This window comes from Alligator mississippiensis, chromosome 7 (assembly GCF_030867095.1).
Source record: "Alligator mississippiensis isolate rAllMis1 chromosome 7, rAllMis1, whole genome shotgun sequence".
Classification (NCBI taxonomy): domain Eukaryota; kingdom Metazoa; phylum Chordata; order Crocodylia; family Alligatoridae; genus Alligator; species Alligator mississippiensis.
The window spans coordinates 51,706,665-51,722,393 of record NC_081830.1 but is presented as its reverse complement, the minus strand read 5'-3'; the positions used below and the strand labels follow the sequence as shown (position 1 = coordinate 51,722,393).

Genomic DNA, 15,729 nt, shown 5'->3' with positions numbered 1-15,729 from the left:
TTCACATGCAAAATGGTGAGCAAAACCTCCCAAGGGATAGCAGCTAAGTAGAAGACTAGGAAGAAGGTAGGACAGGGTGACACTTTTATCAACTAACTCGTTCAGAGGCATTCAATAGGAGTTGAACTTGTCCTGTTTTTAGATACAGAAATGTAGTAGTAATCTAATAAATATTTTTTTCTGAATGTTTAGAGTAATGTGTCCACTTTTGGGCTCCATACTTCAGGAAGGATGTGGACAGATTGGAGAGAGTCCAACAGCTAGCAACAAAATAACTAGAGACCTGGAAGCATGACTTATGAGGAAAGGCAAAAAGCTAGTGTTATTTGGTTTGGAGAAGGGAAGGCTGAGGCAGGGGTTTGATAACAGTCTTCAGATACCTGAAGGGTGATGATAGAAAGGATGGAGATGGGTTTTCCTCTGTGGCCATAGGGGACAAGACAAGAAACAATGACCTCAAGACACAGCAAGGGAAATTTAGGTTGGAGATTAGGAGGAACTTTCTGAATATGAGGATGGTCAAGCACCGGAATAGGCTACCTAGAGAAACTGTGGAATCTCCATCCTTGGAAGTTTTTAAAAGCCGGTTGGACAGACACTTGGATGGGATAGTTTAGTCATGGATGATCCTGCTTTGAGCACGGGATTGGACTAGATGACCTCATGGGCCGCATCCAGATGAGCATGGCCAAGCATTATGTAACACGGCAGATACATCTGCGGCACCACATACTGAACATTCTGTTGTTCTCTGCACTGCAAGGGAGCAGCGTAGAGGGTTTTTTTGACCCCTGTATATCCAGGGATCCAAAAAACCCACTGAAAAAAAGTGGAGTGATGCACACGGCAGCAGCATCAGCTGCCCTAAGCGAAGCCTACCTGGCGTAGGCATATGCCACTGCCACCCAGGCTGTGCCACAGGAGTGACACAGCTACAGCCCTGGGAGGCCACCAGCACCCCAGGTAACTTGCCACATGCCAAAGTGCACGTGGCATGGGCATTCCCCAGGAACAACTAGTGGCACAAGGTGTGCCCTCGCTAGTTGTCCCCAGGGAATCAAACGTCCATGCACTTCTTGTCCTACTTTCAGATGATCCTAAGATTCTACTTTTTTTGGACCTTGCTTGCCCACCGTATCCAGAACTCCTTTTGCAATCAAGGAGACTTAAGTGTTTAAAAGTGCCATTTGCTCCATTGGGCCATATCATATTCTTCCAGATGTGACACTGAGAGCAAATCTGCTTGAATCAGGACTCCAGTATTGGGTCCCAAATTATTATACATTGAAAACCAGTCTACTTCTGTTTAGCTGACTTCAGTACATATATAGCATACACTTATTTTGCTGTATCCCCTTTAGATTTTTTTCAGTTATGCTTTATTTTGTGCTGTTATCAACATGGTTCTTTTCATAGACTTTAAAAGTCATGATTGAGAAAACAATTTATTTGTTTCTACGATCACTATTGTGTTAATCTTAATGCACCACATGGAATTAATGCAAAACCTAAAAAAAAGCATCTTATTCAAATAGATATATAGTTAAAAAAGAAATGCTTTTTCTATCTTTATATGTTACTTTAACGGGAAAGGAACCTCTCTCCTTTTCACCCACCATGCAGGAAGCAGCTATTTTGTTCATTTTTTTTCAGATGCAGAAAGTTATAAAATGGGGCCTACTTCCTGAAACTCTTAACCACAGCTTAACTTAAGCATTTGGGTGTTTGCAGGGGTTAGTCATTCTTTCTTGCTCTCATAGACACTTCATATTATTTTTTCCTTCTTACTCTGGAACAAAATATTGAAATGTGTCTGATTTTCATATAAAGTAAGGAGAAACATAGCATAGAGAAGGTAATTTTTATGATTCTTAGGAGCAATAGTTTATTGCCATTCAAAAACTGTGAATTCTGCAAGCAAAGGTTCTATTACAAATGAATTCAGTATGTTACATGTTGCAAAACTGGTGGGGAGGGGGGAAGAAATGTGCATCTGGTTTCTTTAATACCTAAGAACTCTTTGGTATGATACCGAAAGCCTGATTTCCCCCTCCCTCCACCTCTCCCTTCAAATTATACTTCCCATTAGCTTCAACCATGCAGTACTGAGTCATCAAATAGAAAAATTAACTTGAAAAAAAGAAGATACTGTTTTTGGAGATTTCATTGAAATTGTTAATTAAAAATGCAAATAATGTGTTGTACTGGAGCCAAGCTTTTAGAGCTTCTGATGCTCTTCGCCTGGCTCTTAGTATATTGTATAGTATTAGTATACTGTATTATGTATGTATATGTATTATTGTATAGTATTATACACACACACACACACACACACACACATATATATACTATTACATATTAGTATTTTTTATATTTTTTTTATACACACACACACACACACACACACACACACACACACACACACACTATTATATAAGGTTAGTCCAAAGTTTATTTTATTTTAAAACTATAAAAATTATGAAAAGGTCAAAACAAAACTGAAATGAAACTTTTCAGTGAACTAGGTCTCTGACTTATGGATCAAAACAACTTTGAATTATTATTAAAATTCATGAAAATGTGAGATTGACCTTTTTCTCTCTGTTTGGGATGAGAAAAATCTTAGAAAATTCTTGTATCTATGTGAGCTGGTTGTGCCTTTTGCCAGTTCATTTACTGCAAGCTCCAGCCATACCTCTTTCAAGGTTCAAGAAGACAGAGTCCTTTATTTGGAATCATTTTATAATAAAAGTTTGGGCTGCTCTGCCCACTCACTGTATTCAACAAAGGAAATAAAAGAAAATAACTGTGCCCTTACAGTTCAGGCCTCAAAGGTTCCTCGCCTTCTCTTAGTAGAAGCAACCGCCTCCAACCTGCAGTTTAAGGCAAAGATCTCCCTCTAAACTTTTTGTATTCCTTTTAGACAAAAGACTCCTTGTTGAGCCTTAATTTGGTGGCATTTGTTTATTAAGCTCCAAAATGAGATGGAAATTCAAAATGTATGTGGATCTTTTATTTTCATGTAGGCAGTCAGTAGGAAAACTTTGCCCCTCCTACCATTTGCCTTGTCATACCTTGTGACTGTTTCCTATGTATTCTGAGAACGGCTGGATGGTTTTGCCTGGTCGTGCTGAAATCATTAAGACTGTTGTCTTAATCTTGTTGTGCTGTTGTTATATAATGTCTTCTTTAGGTATATAAGTAATTCTGAACAGGAGGTTTAAAATATAGGAACATGCATAATCCCAAGGAACTGTAGTGGTTTGGAACTGAAAGAGACAAAAGAGCAAGTTACTTGGTAAAGAAAAGTTATAGGATGAACACATATATTACTGTGCTCTTAGTATACATATTGCACTGTGTGGGCAGTACTAGGAAAATGGTTGGAGATCATAGGAGAAAGAATGCTGCAGTAGGCAGAATTGAGTTTGGAAGTCACTAGGTAGGCCTCTTATTCCTAGCTGTGCTATATACCACTTGTGTGGGATCCTGAGTGAGCCACTTAGGCCCAAACTTCAAGCACCTGCTAGTTTTTAGAGTGACAAACACAAATATGAGGCCAACCCTATCTCCCCAAATGTACAAAATCTGATATATACAAGCTGTCCTTCCCCATTTTGTGTGTGCCAAGGCTCCTAATGGGCCTTACACACAGGGGGTTCCGGCTAGAGGGTCTTGCCCCTCTGCTCAGGGTCAGACTGAAATTTGGCATAGGGAAATTTTACCCACAAGTCAGATTGACATGGACTGTGAGGGTTTTTTTCTTCCTCTGTAGCTGGGGGTGTGGTCCTCTTCCTTGGATCTCTTCAGCTTTTTTAACAACTTTTCCAACAAGGACAGCGATGGCCGTGGTCACCTTGTTTAAAGATGGCAGGTTCAGGTGTTATGTTTTGTGGTTGCATCAAGGTTGACTGTAGTTTTGCTAAAAGGGTAGACAGTAGGATGGTTTAGATAGAGATGATCCTACTTCTGGCAGGGGGTTGGACAAGAAGATGGCTGGAGGTCCCTTCCCACCTTTTCTCTATGATTCTCTGATTATAGCAACTGCCCCATTCTCAAGGGACCTATATTTAGCCTCATGCACTCACAGGTGTTGCCTCAAGTGGTGCCCTCATTTCTCAGGCGTTTCTTGTGACGAGCAAAGAAAACAGCAAGAGAAAGGAAAACAAATATATTGCGACATAACTCGATGAGTCTCCCAAAGAGTACAACACCCATCGGTGTCATGACTCAGGCTATTCCTACGCAGCACAACACAAGCCTATTTAGTTTGGGTGGAGCACAGCGCTCATTTGGTTTTAGTGCTTCCGATACCAGATCCAGTGCATTTTGAGCTTGCTTGGGTACCGCAGCAGTGGTATGTGCATGTGCACCCTTAGCAGGGCATAACTGACTTCTGAGGAACTAAATTTAGCCTGCAAAAAACAGGAAAGGTCCTATATGTCTGTCCAGTTATTTTCCCCATCTTCCATAGAGCTATAATTGGCTTTTGCCTGATTCGCCTTTCACTGGGTTTGACCCTGTGTTTAAGACTACGTCTGCCTTAGCTTCCTCCCCACTCTGCAGACTTCCCACTGCTGTTGCTGCCCGGGAAGGCCCGGCCATGACAAACTCCCAGCGCCGCAAAAAACAGCTCCCAACAAACTGAACTTTCTAGGACTCCTGCTTTTCTTTGCAATGAAACCCCGGGAGCTGGTGCACTCCCTTGACTCCCGGACCTGGGGCTTTATTGACAGTGAAAACCGCACGGTCCGATAGTACCAGATTTGACGACGCAGCGGCCGGGCCAGACCAGACACCCCCCGGCCGGGGTCGCGGGCCTAGTTGAGGGCCGCGACAGTCCCGCGGAAGTCTCGCGAGAGCGGGAGGCCCCGCCCCCTCCCCCCGGCCGCGCTCCGCCTGCTGCCGCCGCCGCGGCCGGATCTGAGCGCGCCTGGCGGGCGGGGGCGCTCGGCCCTGCGCACTGCGCGATGTTTGTCCGCCATCGCGGCCGAGGAGGAGGAGGAGGAGGAGGCTGAGGGGGCCGCCGCCGCCGCTGCCGCTGGAGGAAGGGGCCTGCGCCGCCGCCGCCACCCGCCCCGCTCCGCCAGGGCCCGCAGTCCGGAGCGAAGGTCGCCGGAGCCCGGCCCGGGCCCACCCGCCCGCGCCCACAGGCGGCTCCGCGCCCGAAGATGTCGAACCTGAGCAAGGGGACGGGCAGCCGGAAGGACACCAAGATGCGGATCCGCGCCTTCCCCGTGAGTGCCCGGCTCGGCCCGGCCCGGCCCGGCCCGGTCGGGGGAGCGGCGGCCTCCGCGGGGTCCGGCTGTTACGAGCCCGGCGCGACCTGTCACGGCGCTCGAGCGGCCGCCGGAGGCCGGCACCGGCCCCCCCTCGCGCCGCGGCCCGGCCCGGCCCTTTCCGCGGGTGTGGGGGCACCGCCGCCAGGCTGCCCGGGGGGAGGTGAGGGGCCGCGACTGCCCGGGCCTAGAGGTGGGTGCCAGTACCGGCCTCCCCGGCCTGGGCCCGCGCCCGGCCTGGGCCCTCCCCTCCGCCGCTCTGACAGTTGTGCCCACTAAAGCGAGTGGGGCTGCTGCGCTGCAGCCTGCCCGCAGGCCTCTCTGTGCGGATGTGCCTGTGCCTGTGTGCCCGTGGGTCTGCGTCTGTGCGTGTGCCTGTGTGTACGTATACCTGTGCGTACCTGCACGCACCTACACATTAAAGAGGAGACTCCATTGACTTGAATTTCAAGCTTTAGGGGAGGGGTTGTGACCCTAGCCTAGATGGTGAGTGGCAAAGGGCCCCTAGGTGTTGCCTGCACACAGAAGTTGGAGCTCCCTGGTTGACCTCACTGCAGCAGCAAGTCTCATGCTGAGGAACATTTACTCGCCCCTAAGGCTTGCTGATTAAATAAAAGAGTTGTTTACATTGGCAGGCTGATGAAGTTCTGCTGAGGAGTCTGATTCAGCTCTAGCTTCTCTATTTTAGACTCGCTTTCTAATTATTGATAATTATATCAACTATAAATGTCAAAGGGGACCACTGCATCTGAGAAAGTTGGGTATCTCTGCTGAAGAATGGCTGGTGGTCACCAAAGAAATTATTTGCTTAATAAGTCATGCTGTTCAGATTTCTTGTTTTGTAGTGAAAAAAAGCAATTCCAAGCGGCCATGGCCGTTGTAAACAATTCATAGGGATACATCATAAAAAAAATTAGAAGTGGCAAAAATGTGACACTTAGATTGCAGCAGACTATGCCAAAGACAATGTACTACACAAGTTTCCTAACAATCTGCTCTGTTCAGCTATTAAAATCTCAGAATGCTTGTAACTAATTGTAAACTAATAGGGACGGGACATGATACTAAGCTAAGACTATTTTTTACATTAGCTGACGGTTCTTGTTACTGAGCATGTAAAGCTGCGCTTGTGGGTGAAGAATGTTCACACACAGATCAGTTCTCGCAAAAAATTGAGCATTGTCATCATTTTCCCCTTCAGAATGGTTCTTGTTAGAACATTGTTATAATTTCTCTTCTCTGCAGTTATTTGAAGAATGACTCCATTAAGATTCTTCACAAAAATTAACTTCCACCAAAGAAAAACTCTATTAAGTATACATAGATATTGGGACCTGCACATTTCCAAAGTAGAAGCTGACATCTTTTGACAGAACTTTTTTCAAGGCTCACTATTTAGAACTGATTTTGATTTCCAAAACCAAACTGGATCAGATAAAGGGGCTTGAAAGTGAAAAAAAGAATATGTACCCAAATAGTTGCTGTTGAGGGTTTTCTATCCTTACCTGTGTAATGTTAAAGTTACTACTTTGTGCAAAGATTTGTGTGTGTGTAACTTTACTTATGTGAGTAATCCAGTTGACTATTCATGTAAGTAAAACTATTTGTATTTTCAAGATTGGTATCTGTATTTAGAATTTACTTCATTTACCTTAAGCTACCAATCTTCACTGTTTTTACCACCTCTTATTCTGAGGCATCTCTGTTTGTGATGTCCAGTGTTGGTGCTCTGCTTGCCATTTAGGTGTCTTTATTACATCTCCCATTTCCTTTTTATTCCTTTCCTGCTTTTTTGATTTAAGTTTCTCAAATGGAAAGACTGCCTGCTTACTATTACATAATTTTATAAAGGTAACTACCAGTAGTGTGGTTACTGTCTAGTGCAGCAGTTCCCAAACTGTAGGTTGAAACCCTGAACGTGGGTGGCAACATCATCAGTGGATGGGATGGCAATAAACGTGCCTCCTGAGATTTCTGAGCCCAGTGGGATGCGGGGTGCAGCCAAGCCGGACCAGCTGTGGGCAGGAGCTTCCTCTGCGGCCCAGTGGACGGGACCCATTTTGGGAGTGCTGCATCACCATATCCGCCAAGGTGAGACACAGCAGCTGCAGTGGCATGGAGTTTTGCCCTCACTGCTGGCAGATAAGCCAGGGGTGCCTCACCTGGGCAGCTGTGGCAGTGCAGCACTCCCTCTCATACCTTGTCCTGCCTACTGGACCACGGGGTCCCTGGGGGGAGAGGGCAGGGAGCCCCAAGCCTGCCTACAATGGGCAGCCCACATCCCTGCCCACCCCCCGGCTCCTCTCCACAGGGTAGTGCTGCCTGGAGGGGGGGGGGGGGGGGCGGGGGCGGGGGCGGGTGCAGCTGGGCTCGTACTTCTCTCTGGCCACACCTGCTGTCGCCTCCTGTGGGTGGCTGCTGGGGGTTGGGGGGGCAGGGAGCTGTGGGTCCTGGCCCTGGGGCACTGTGGGGGTTGGGGAGTGAGGGGCACCTGGGGTTGTGGAGGCCTGGAGGCTAGGAGTGAGGGGGCATGCTGAGGAAATGGGGTCACACTGAGGAAAAGTTTGGGAAGCACTGGTCTAGTGCTAGTCCTGGCCCTATAACTTATTCAGTATTTTTTTTCTATAGTATACATGGGTGAATGATAAAGAAAGGTACAGGCAGTCCTCAACTTACAATGTTTCAAGTTACAACATTTCGCACTTACAACGTTTATAAATTGACACCCTGTTTCAACTTTCTAACGTCAGTTTCGACTTTACAACACTTGATCCGACGTCAGGCCATGCCAGCGAACAAGCTCGCTGCATTGTCCATCTCCCTGGAGAACATCTGTCTGACCTTCCGTGGACATTTTCTTTAAGAAAGCAGACAAAGCTGAGCCAAAATTCCTGAGAAGACTCCAGCCAAGAGCCCTTCAAAAAGTGTAGCAAAGTTGCCTCAAAAAAGTCCTTCCAAGTCAATATGATTGCTATTTAGACTATAAACACATTAATGTAGCTATATTACTCATCTATAATTGACTGAGTACAAAATTCTGCATTATTGTTGGTGAAAATAGTGTATCGGGCCTTGGCTCAGCAACCAATCCCCCATTTATAACATTGTTTCCTATGGGAAAATTGGTTCCGAGTTACATTTCGACTTAAGACCCTGTTTTCAGGAACCAATTCTGTCATAAGTCTGAGGACAGCCTGTATAAAATAATAATTTTTGCTGTTAAGGAAACTATATTAACATTATTGCCCAATCACTAATGCTTTGCTTGGATATCTTTCATTTTTTTGTAGACATAATGTTCTTCTCTGTTCTTTATTTTTACTTTCTTGACTTTTGGTGGCAAACATCACTCCATAGAACTATTCTTTGATACTTACTAACCAGGTGCTGATGTTCAGAGCATTAGGGTAGCTTTTTCTTCCTTCAAGAGCAGTAGTAGCCTTGAGTACCTTGGAATTTAGATGCTGAAGTGGATTGCTTGGTAGTCAGAAGTAGTCAGTGAATAGAATTCCTTGATCGGTAATCTGCCCTTTCCATTCATAATAGAAAAGACATAAGTTTACCCATCCAGCTTCACACTAGTGTGTTAAAGGAGGGTTTTATCCTGTGTTTATTTACTCAACTTGCCTTCAAAGCAGTGGAAGCTAGTTCTAAAGCAGTGGGAAAAAATTAAAACTTAGAACCAAAAATGGCCAATATGAAGGTGTTTGTGTTTCTCAGCATTGCATTCTGAACTTGCTCAAATCTAGGAATAGAGATGGAAATAACTTTAAGATCTTGAAATTTTATATATTTGCAGGGGGTAATGATGGTTAATTTAGGGTCATGCCTTGAAGTATCTTGTGTATCTACAGACTCTCAGGTATAGAAGACTTGTATTTTTGAAAATGTCATAATACAATGGGCTTTCTTGGCCATGGAACTTCCATGATGTATATCCATGCATACATCTTTTTATCACTGATACTGATTTTTACAGCAACAAAAGCAAAAAAAAAAACCCAGACTAAACTTGGCATAGGGTTTTGAATGGATTAAATTTTTTAAACAATCTCTTACTTTGTTTGTCCATTATATTTTCAGTGCTTGGGCACTAAGTCAGATAGTATTGACTCAGCATGTGAAATGTAGCAAATAATTGTTGTCACTTGATAATGCCTGTCTTTGACTTGTCCATTCTATATATTGGCTACATTTTGTAAATACTGCTTTAAGTTTAGGAAGTGAAAGAGTGTCCCCTTGCATGACGAATATTATGTTGTGCAGAAAATCTCAATGTTGATGGTTTTCCAAAACATGGGAAAAGAAACTGGGGTTATTTTCTCTCCTTGTCATCAGATTAATGAACTCCAAAACAGTGGTCTCCCTCCGCAGGCTGCTGACACCCAAGTTATTTCTGCACCTGTTATCAGTGGAATGCTAGCAGTGTAGCCACGTTTGCATGGTGCTAGGCCTGGCTTAACTAGTTTTGCCTGTCAGCAGAACTAAGCCCAAGTGGACAAATGTAGCATTCATAACACTCCAAGTGCCTTTAAAGAGCTGTAAAATGTGAGATTTTTAGATGACTTGGAGCAATGAAGAACTGCCAGTTGGCCTGAACCATATAAGAATGACCCTTGATGAAACAGATTTTAAGTGCCTTCTCTGGGATGTTTTTCATGTTACGTTTATACCCTCCAGCAGAACACAGGAGGGGAATTGCTCAGTCTGCTAGTATCTGATTTTGATTTCACACTCCTTCATATCTCCAAAGTGGCTTCTTTTATGTTCGTGGCCAACTCTGCTGCCCTGAGTGTGTTCTTGCCTTTGTAAGGCTAGGTGTGAGGATGTTTGGCAGCACTCATTTTCTAGACCAGTATCCTGGGAACCTGATGTTTATGTTACTTCCTATTCAGGATGTAACATGTGTAGAATAGTCTAACATCTTGGCAGGATGTTGTCTGGTGCAGGAGTGTTTGAGAGGAGGGAGGGTCAGCCAAAAGCATTACTCTGTATCCGTAACTGTTATAAGGTAGATCACCTGTGATGCCTTTACACTTTGCCAATTGGCTATGTTTCTTGGTTAAGAATGACTGCTCTGGATTTTTTGAGTGCTTTCCCTTAATCAAGTCACAATGAATGTTATTGGTTAAAGGCTATTTAAAATGCCCCAAAACAATGTTACAGAAAGCATAATTTTAACATGATTTAGTTGACCAATGCAGATGGTGCTAAAATGTGTTAGTTTTTTTCCTTTAAAACTGTCTCAGGTCTGCACAGGTCAGCCAGAAGGTAGTATCAACTGGCTTTGCTACAACTCCATTCAAACCATTTCACTATGGCTCTCTTCAAGTGAAAATAAAAGTCATGAAAGTTTGCTGAAGTGGAAGAAAGGTGTACAAGATGGAACTACTATAATATATATCTGGTTCTTGCAAAATGATAGGCTACTTGAGAAGTATCTACCACATAAAAGAGCTTTTGTTAGTTGAGCTTTTTTTTTTTTTTTTTGCAAGATTCATATCTCTTATTACAAGAAATCTGTTGCTGTCTACAAGAGTTAGTTGGTTCAATCTTTTGAAAAATACTATGACTTAGTGAGAGATTCTGTGTGCTTTAACTTGTTATGCATACATATGTGTGTCCATCCTTTTGATCATCTTAATTTCCTGCAGATCTGTCTTTCATATTTTGGGGTAAGTGTGCAGAACAGTTTTTGCCAACCTTCTATGGGGTTGCATCATCAGCAGATGGGGTGATGATAAATGTGCCCATAGATTTCTGTGCCCACAGTGGGGTGCAAGGCTGCAGCTAGGCTGGATCAGCTCTGAGCAGGAGCTGCTGGGATCCTTTGTGGAAGGGAGTGCCACACCACCATGGCCAAGGTGATGCATGGCAGTAGCAGCAGTGGTGTGGATTTATGCCCATGCTGCTGGCAGGTGAGCAGGGGGTGCCTCAGATTTGGCAGCCATGGCAGTGCGGCACTCCCTCCTTCCCGCACTGGGTCTTGTTTACTGGGCTGCAGAGCCACCAGGGGGAGGACAGCAGGTCAGGGAGCCCCAAGCCTGCAGCCCACATATGTCCCTCTCCCCCCACCCCCCTTAGGTTCCTCTCCAGCAGTGCTGGCCATGGGGGAGGGAAGGAAATGGCTCTGGACTTTGCTCTAGCTGCAGCAGTTGCCACCTCCCATACATGGCAGCTGGGGCTTAGGCACTGCTGGGTGGTGGTGGGGGAAGCAGGGAGCTGTGGCCCGTGGCCCCTGGCCCTGGGCCATTTGGGGGAATGTGGGGGCTGTGGGTGGGGAGTGAGGCACACCTGGGTTGTGGGGGCCTGTGGGTTGGGAGTCATGTGCCATGCTAAGAAAATGGAATCATAAATGGGGAGGTTTGGGAAGCACTGTTCTGAACCATCTATTTTGATCCACCATTATCACATCAACAGGTATGGAGTTAGAATACAACTGTTGGAAAGGCCTAGAAAGATCCTACACATATGTGTTTAAATACAGCTTAACTGAATCATTTAATGAGAGGAGAAAGTGTCCAGCTAAGTTATACTTCTTTTGCAGAAGTACAGCCTGGCTGTTTCTTTCTTTCTTTCTTTCTTTCTTTCTTTCTTTCTTGTTTCTTGATTGGCTTACACTAGTGTAAGTATTTTTTTCCATCCATATCTTTGCAGATCAGAGGGTGAGAGTCTTTAATTGTTTTATTAAAATGAGGCTGGTAGGTATGTGGACACCCCTTTCTTTAAATCAGAGGCCCAGTAATGGTTGGTTTGCTTAGGTAGCCAGAACATGCATTTTGGCTATATGAAGCATTAATCTTTTGTATGACTTGTTTTCAACCTTAGGGGATATATGTTGTATGTTGAGATAAACTTAAATTTACATTAGATCCCTATAATATATGTAAAAAATACAAGGCAAAAATGCAAGAAGTTATTTTGACTTCTCTTGCCTCACATGGACATCTTAACAAAGACAATAGAAGGAAGTTAGAGAAATTATTGAACCGGTCTTAAATATCCAGAGGGTAGAATCTGTTGTTGTGTTAGCACATGTTCTCTGGAGTACATGGCTTCAGACTGTACAGTAGTCTTTGAGATTGGGAGAAAATGGAAGGAGGTACCACAACTTTGTTCAGCTCCAAGTAGGTAAATGAATGTACATGCATGACTGGTGCTCTTTACATTACACCAAGGGTGTCAAACTGATCTGTGACCTGGATCCAGCCCATGAAACACAGTTGTTTGGCCCTCAGTGCTGACCCTGGGTCTGAATTGACCTTGGCTGGCCCTGTGTATGGGGTCTGCAATGTGGGCCTTACAGTGTACACAGGGTGCCTGCCCTAGACAGTTTGGGACCTGTGGCATGCAGACACCTTGTACAGCAAGGGTCCAAGGCTGGCTGGAGCAGGCACTCTGTGTGGTACAGTCCTGGACCAGTTGCCATGATGTTACCTGTGGCACAGATCCCAGAACAAATGCTGTTAACTGTGCAGCCTGTCAGAGGTGGGTGCCAGAGTGGAATCCCAGAGTGCACATTGAATCTGGCATGGGGTGGTGGCTGGGCTGGGAGAGCCAGATGTGTTTGACACCCTTGCTTCATATCATGTAGTTTAAATTAATGTTTCATATCAGTGATTTGCTGCATCTTCATTATTTCCAGTTCACAAAGCAGTTTTAGAGAAGCAATCTAGCTGATGGACCACATGGTTTATAATATAAGCAGCAGTTATAAGTAAATATTTATTATTAAAGATTTTTCCTGTGACACATTTAAAATCTTGAAATTGAAGACTAAAAATCTAAAATATTGTTTATCTTGTTCATGTAAATAGGCATTGTTTTTACAATCCAGGGATTGGCAACCTATGGTTTGCAAGCTTTATGTGGCTTGCAGAACTGTTAGATCCAGCCTGTGGATGTGGGGGTTTGGCACCGGGGGTGGTCTTTGCCTCCAGGCACTCTCGCCATGGCACTTGGGGACCAGTGCTGGCGAGCTCCTAGGATGCGTACACATATATACTAACTTTTATGACAGTTAAGTCAACTTAACTTTTCAAAGTCAACTTAACTGTCAGAGCATACACATGTAAGTGGAGAAGAGTTGACTTAAATGTGTTGCCAGATTATTATTATTAATAACATATATTGCACTTTCCAAGTGTATTACCTTGAGTCGCATTAAGTAAGTCAGTTTAGTTCACAAGATGGCTGCTATCATGTCAAGGAGCTGTATGTGTATACACTCCAACGTGGCTTAACTAAATAAATTTAGTTAAGTTGCCTTATTTTAAGTTAACTTGGCCTGGACCCAGTGATCTCACAAGGTCCCTTAAGCCCTAAACTTGTGTGAATCTGTGAACTTAGTATGTGTGGTAAGTACCACTCAGGCTGCAGAACCACATACCACACATTCAGGCATTTTCTGCACTGCTACCTTGCAGTTCTGGGGTCAAAAAAACACACGGGGGGGGAAAAAAAGCAGGGCAGTGCATGTGGCAGTGTGTGGCGTCCAAAACTGGAGCCTGGCTGCCTGAAACCATGCTCTGGCTGTGGCAGGCTCCCAGCTGCAGGAGTGCTGCAGCTGCAGCTTCCCAAGACCCCAGGTAAGGCTTCTGGGGCCTGCACAGATGCTGGTCCCAGCTTCCTCCACCTGACCTGGGGTCATCTGCCATGCGCCAAAGCACGCGTGATTGCGTGATTTGGGCATTCCCCGGGGACAGGTAGCAATGGCACAAGGTGTGCTGCCGCTGCTTGTCCCCAGGGAAACAAATGTCCGTGCTCGTGTGGACATGGTCTGGTGTCCACAACCTCTGACCCAGAGTGGGTCATTTTGGTTTACAGCTGGAAATGATTAGCTACCCCAGGATAATCTACCATTTCTTGAAATTCTTTAACATGAACATATTCCAGTATTTCCTGATTTGTTAATACTGAAAGAGCTTTACTGCAGTGTTCATTTTACACTTGAATCTGTCATAGTTTAAATGCTGTTTAAATGCCTAAAAATTAGGGATGCTGTCACTTTTTACTGCATTTTGGGTGTTCAGGGTATGCTCATACAAGTTTTAGAGGAGATTTCCTAAGGAATTTTTGTAACACTTAATTCTACATACAACTGTGATCTAACAAGACCTTGCAAACTGAGTAGTGAAGCCTTACTGTAATTCTTGCATAGAGTCCTATCAAACTGCCTACATCTGTAGGTCTTGAAAGTATTTAGTCTTTGAAGGATTGGTTTTTAATAGGTAGAGGAATGTGTCTGCTTGATGCTGTAGAAATCATTAACAATTGGAGTGTATCATATTATTTAAGGTAGCAGTGAAACAGGTCCTTTCTAGCTATGACTTTTGGAAAGGCTACAAAGCAACCTTTTAAGAGTAGAAAGTGGCAGAATTTGGTCACAGCACTGAGCAGCTTCTGCCTGTAAGTTCAGTAGATTATGTAATATTTGTTTTGTGTTCTAAACAGTTGTGTAAGGAGGTGTATACCTACAAGAACCATATCTTCCAAATGACTCTGTGCCAGTAGTAGATGAGCAGGTAAAAATGAAAATAGCTCAGGGAGTGGAATTCCATAGGCTGAATGATGATACTGTATAAATGGGCGAGCAATTATTTTGGGCAGAGGGATGCTTACTGAGTTTTGGCAAGCCATTGAGGGCCATGTGACAGGCAGCCTAGGGCAGATTAAAAAATTTAGAAAATTAATATTTAGGGCCCTGCGGGCCAGATAGAATGGCCTGGCAGGCCACATCCAGCCCCTGGGCTGCATTTTGCCCACCCCTGGTATAAAACCTTTTTTTAGGTGAATGTTGTGTGTACAGTAGTTCCCTGAGTAATGCTGGCATTTGAGCTTGTTCTGTTTTTTGTTTTGATATGGCATTCTATCTGTTCTCCTTCTTTCATATGTTGCAGTCTTGAATATTTGGAAAATGTTCTGAAGGTTGTAGGTTTTGTGATTTTGTTAAAATATGAATGGTATCAAGAGAGATATTTTAATTACCACTTCCTAACTTAGTTGACCTGTCCATTTTTTTCTTCAAAGAAAGAATTAGTCTTTTAGGTTCTATTTTGTTATGTGGTTTTAAAAACTTGTGAGCTCTGGTAGTTTTCACTCTAGGAAGGAGTTCTTTCTTCTAGAGCAGGCTTGTCCAACATGCGGCCCACCAAGGCATTTTCTGTGGCCCGCGGTGCTGTGACAGGAAACAAAAGTAAACACGGTTTACTTTCGTTCCCACCCCTTGTCCCTCCCCCAGCCCCTCAGCAGCTTCCTAATGGCTGCTGAAGGGCTGGGGAAGGGACAAGGTTCCCACATGCACCGTGTCGGCTTGGCGTTGCCGATGTGGTGCGTGTGGGAAGAGGAGTAGCCATGTGCCGCTTGGGACAGGACGAGCCTGGCCGGAGGAGCAGGAGGATCAGCTGCACTTTCCCTACCTGTGTTGGTCAGTCCTGAACGTCACATGGCT

General features: G+C 44.6%; 1 protein-coding gene and 1 long non-coding RNA gene across 2 annotated transcripts in view; one reads left to right on the top strand and one right to left on the bottom strand.

Annotated features, from left to right (window-relative positions):
• Positions 1-2,389: 2,389 nt before the first annotated feature.
• Positions 2,390-4,869, bottom strand: LOC106739510 (uncharacterized). Its single transcript, XR_001372781.3, has 3 exons — positions 4,762-4,869; positions 3,730-3,922; positions 2,390-3,269 (listed from the first exon to the last, which is right to left on the bottom strand). It is a non-coding gene; the product is annotated as an uncharacterized LOC106739510 (long non-coding RNA).
• A 46-nt stretch (positions 4,870-4,915) lies between these two features.
• Positions 4,916-15,729, top strand: part of CUL3 (cullin 3) — a 96,235-nt gene continuing 85,421 nt past the window's right edge. The window contains exon 1 of the mRNA XM_006276482.4: positions 4,916-5,237. Coding sequence (XP_006276544.1) covers positions 5,172-5,237 — 66 coding nt within the window. The 5' untranslated portion in view covers positions 4,916-5,171. The remainder of the gene's footprint in view (positions 5,238-15,729) is intronic.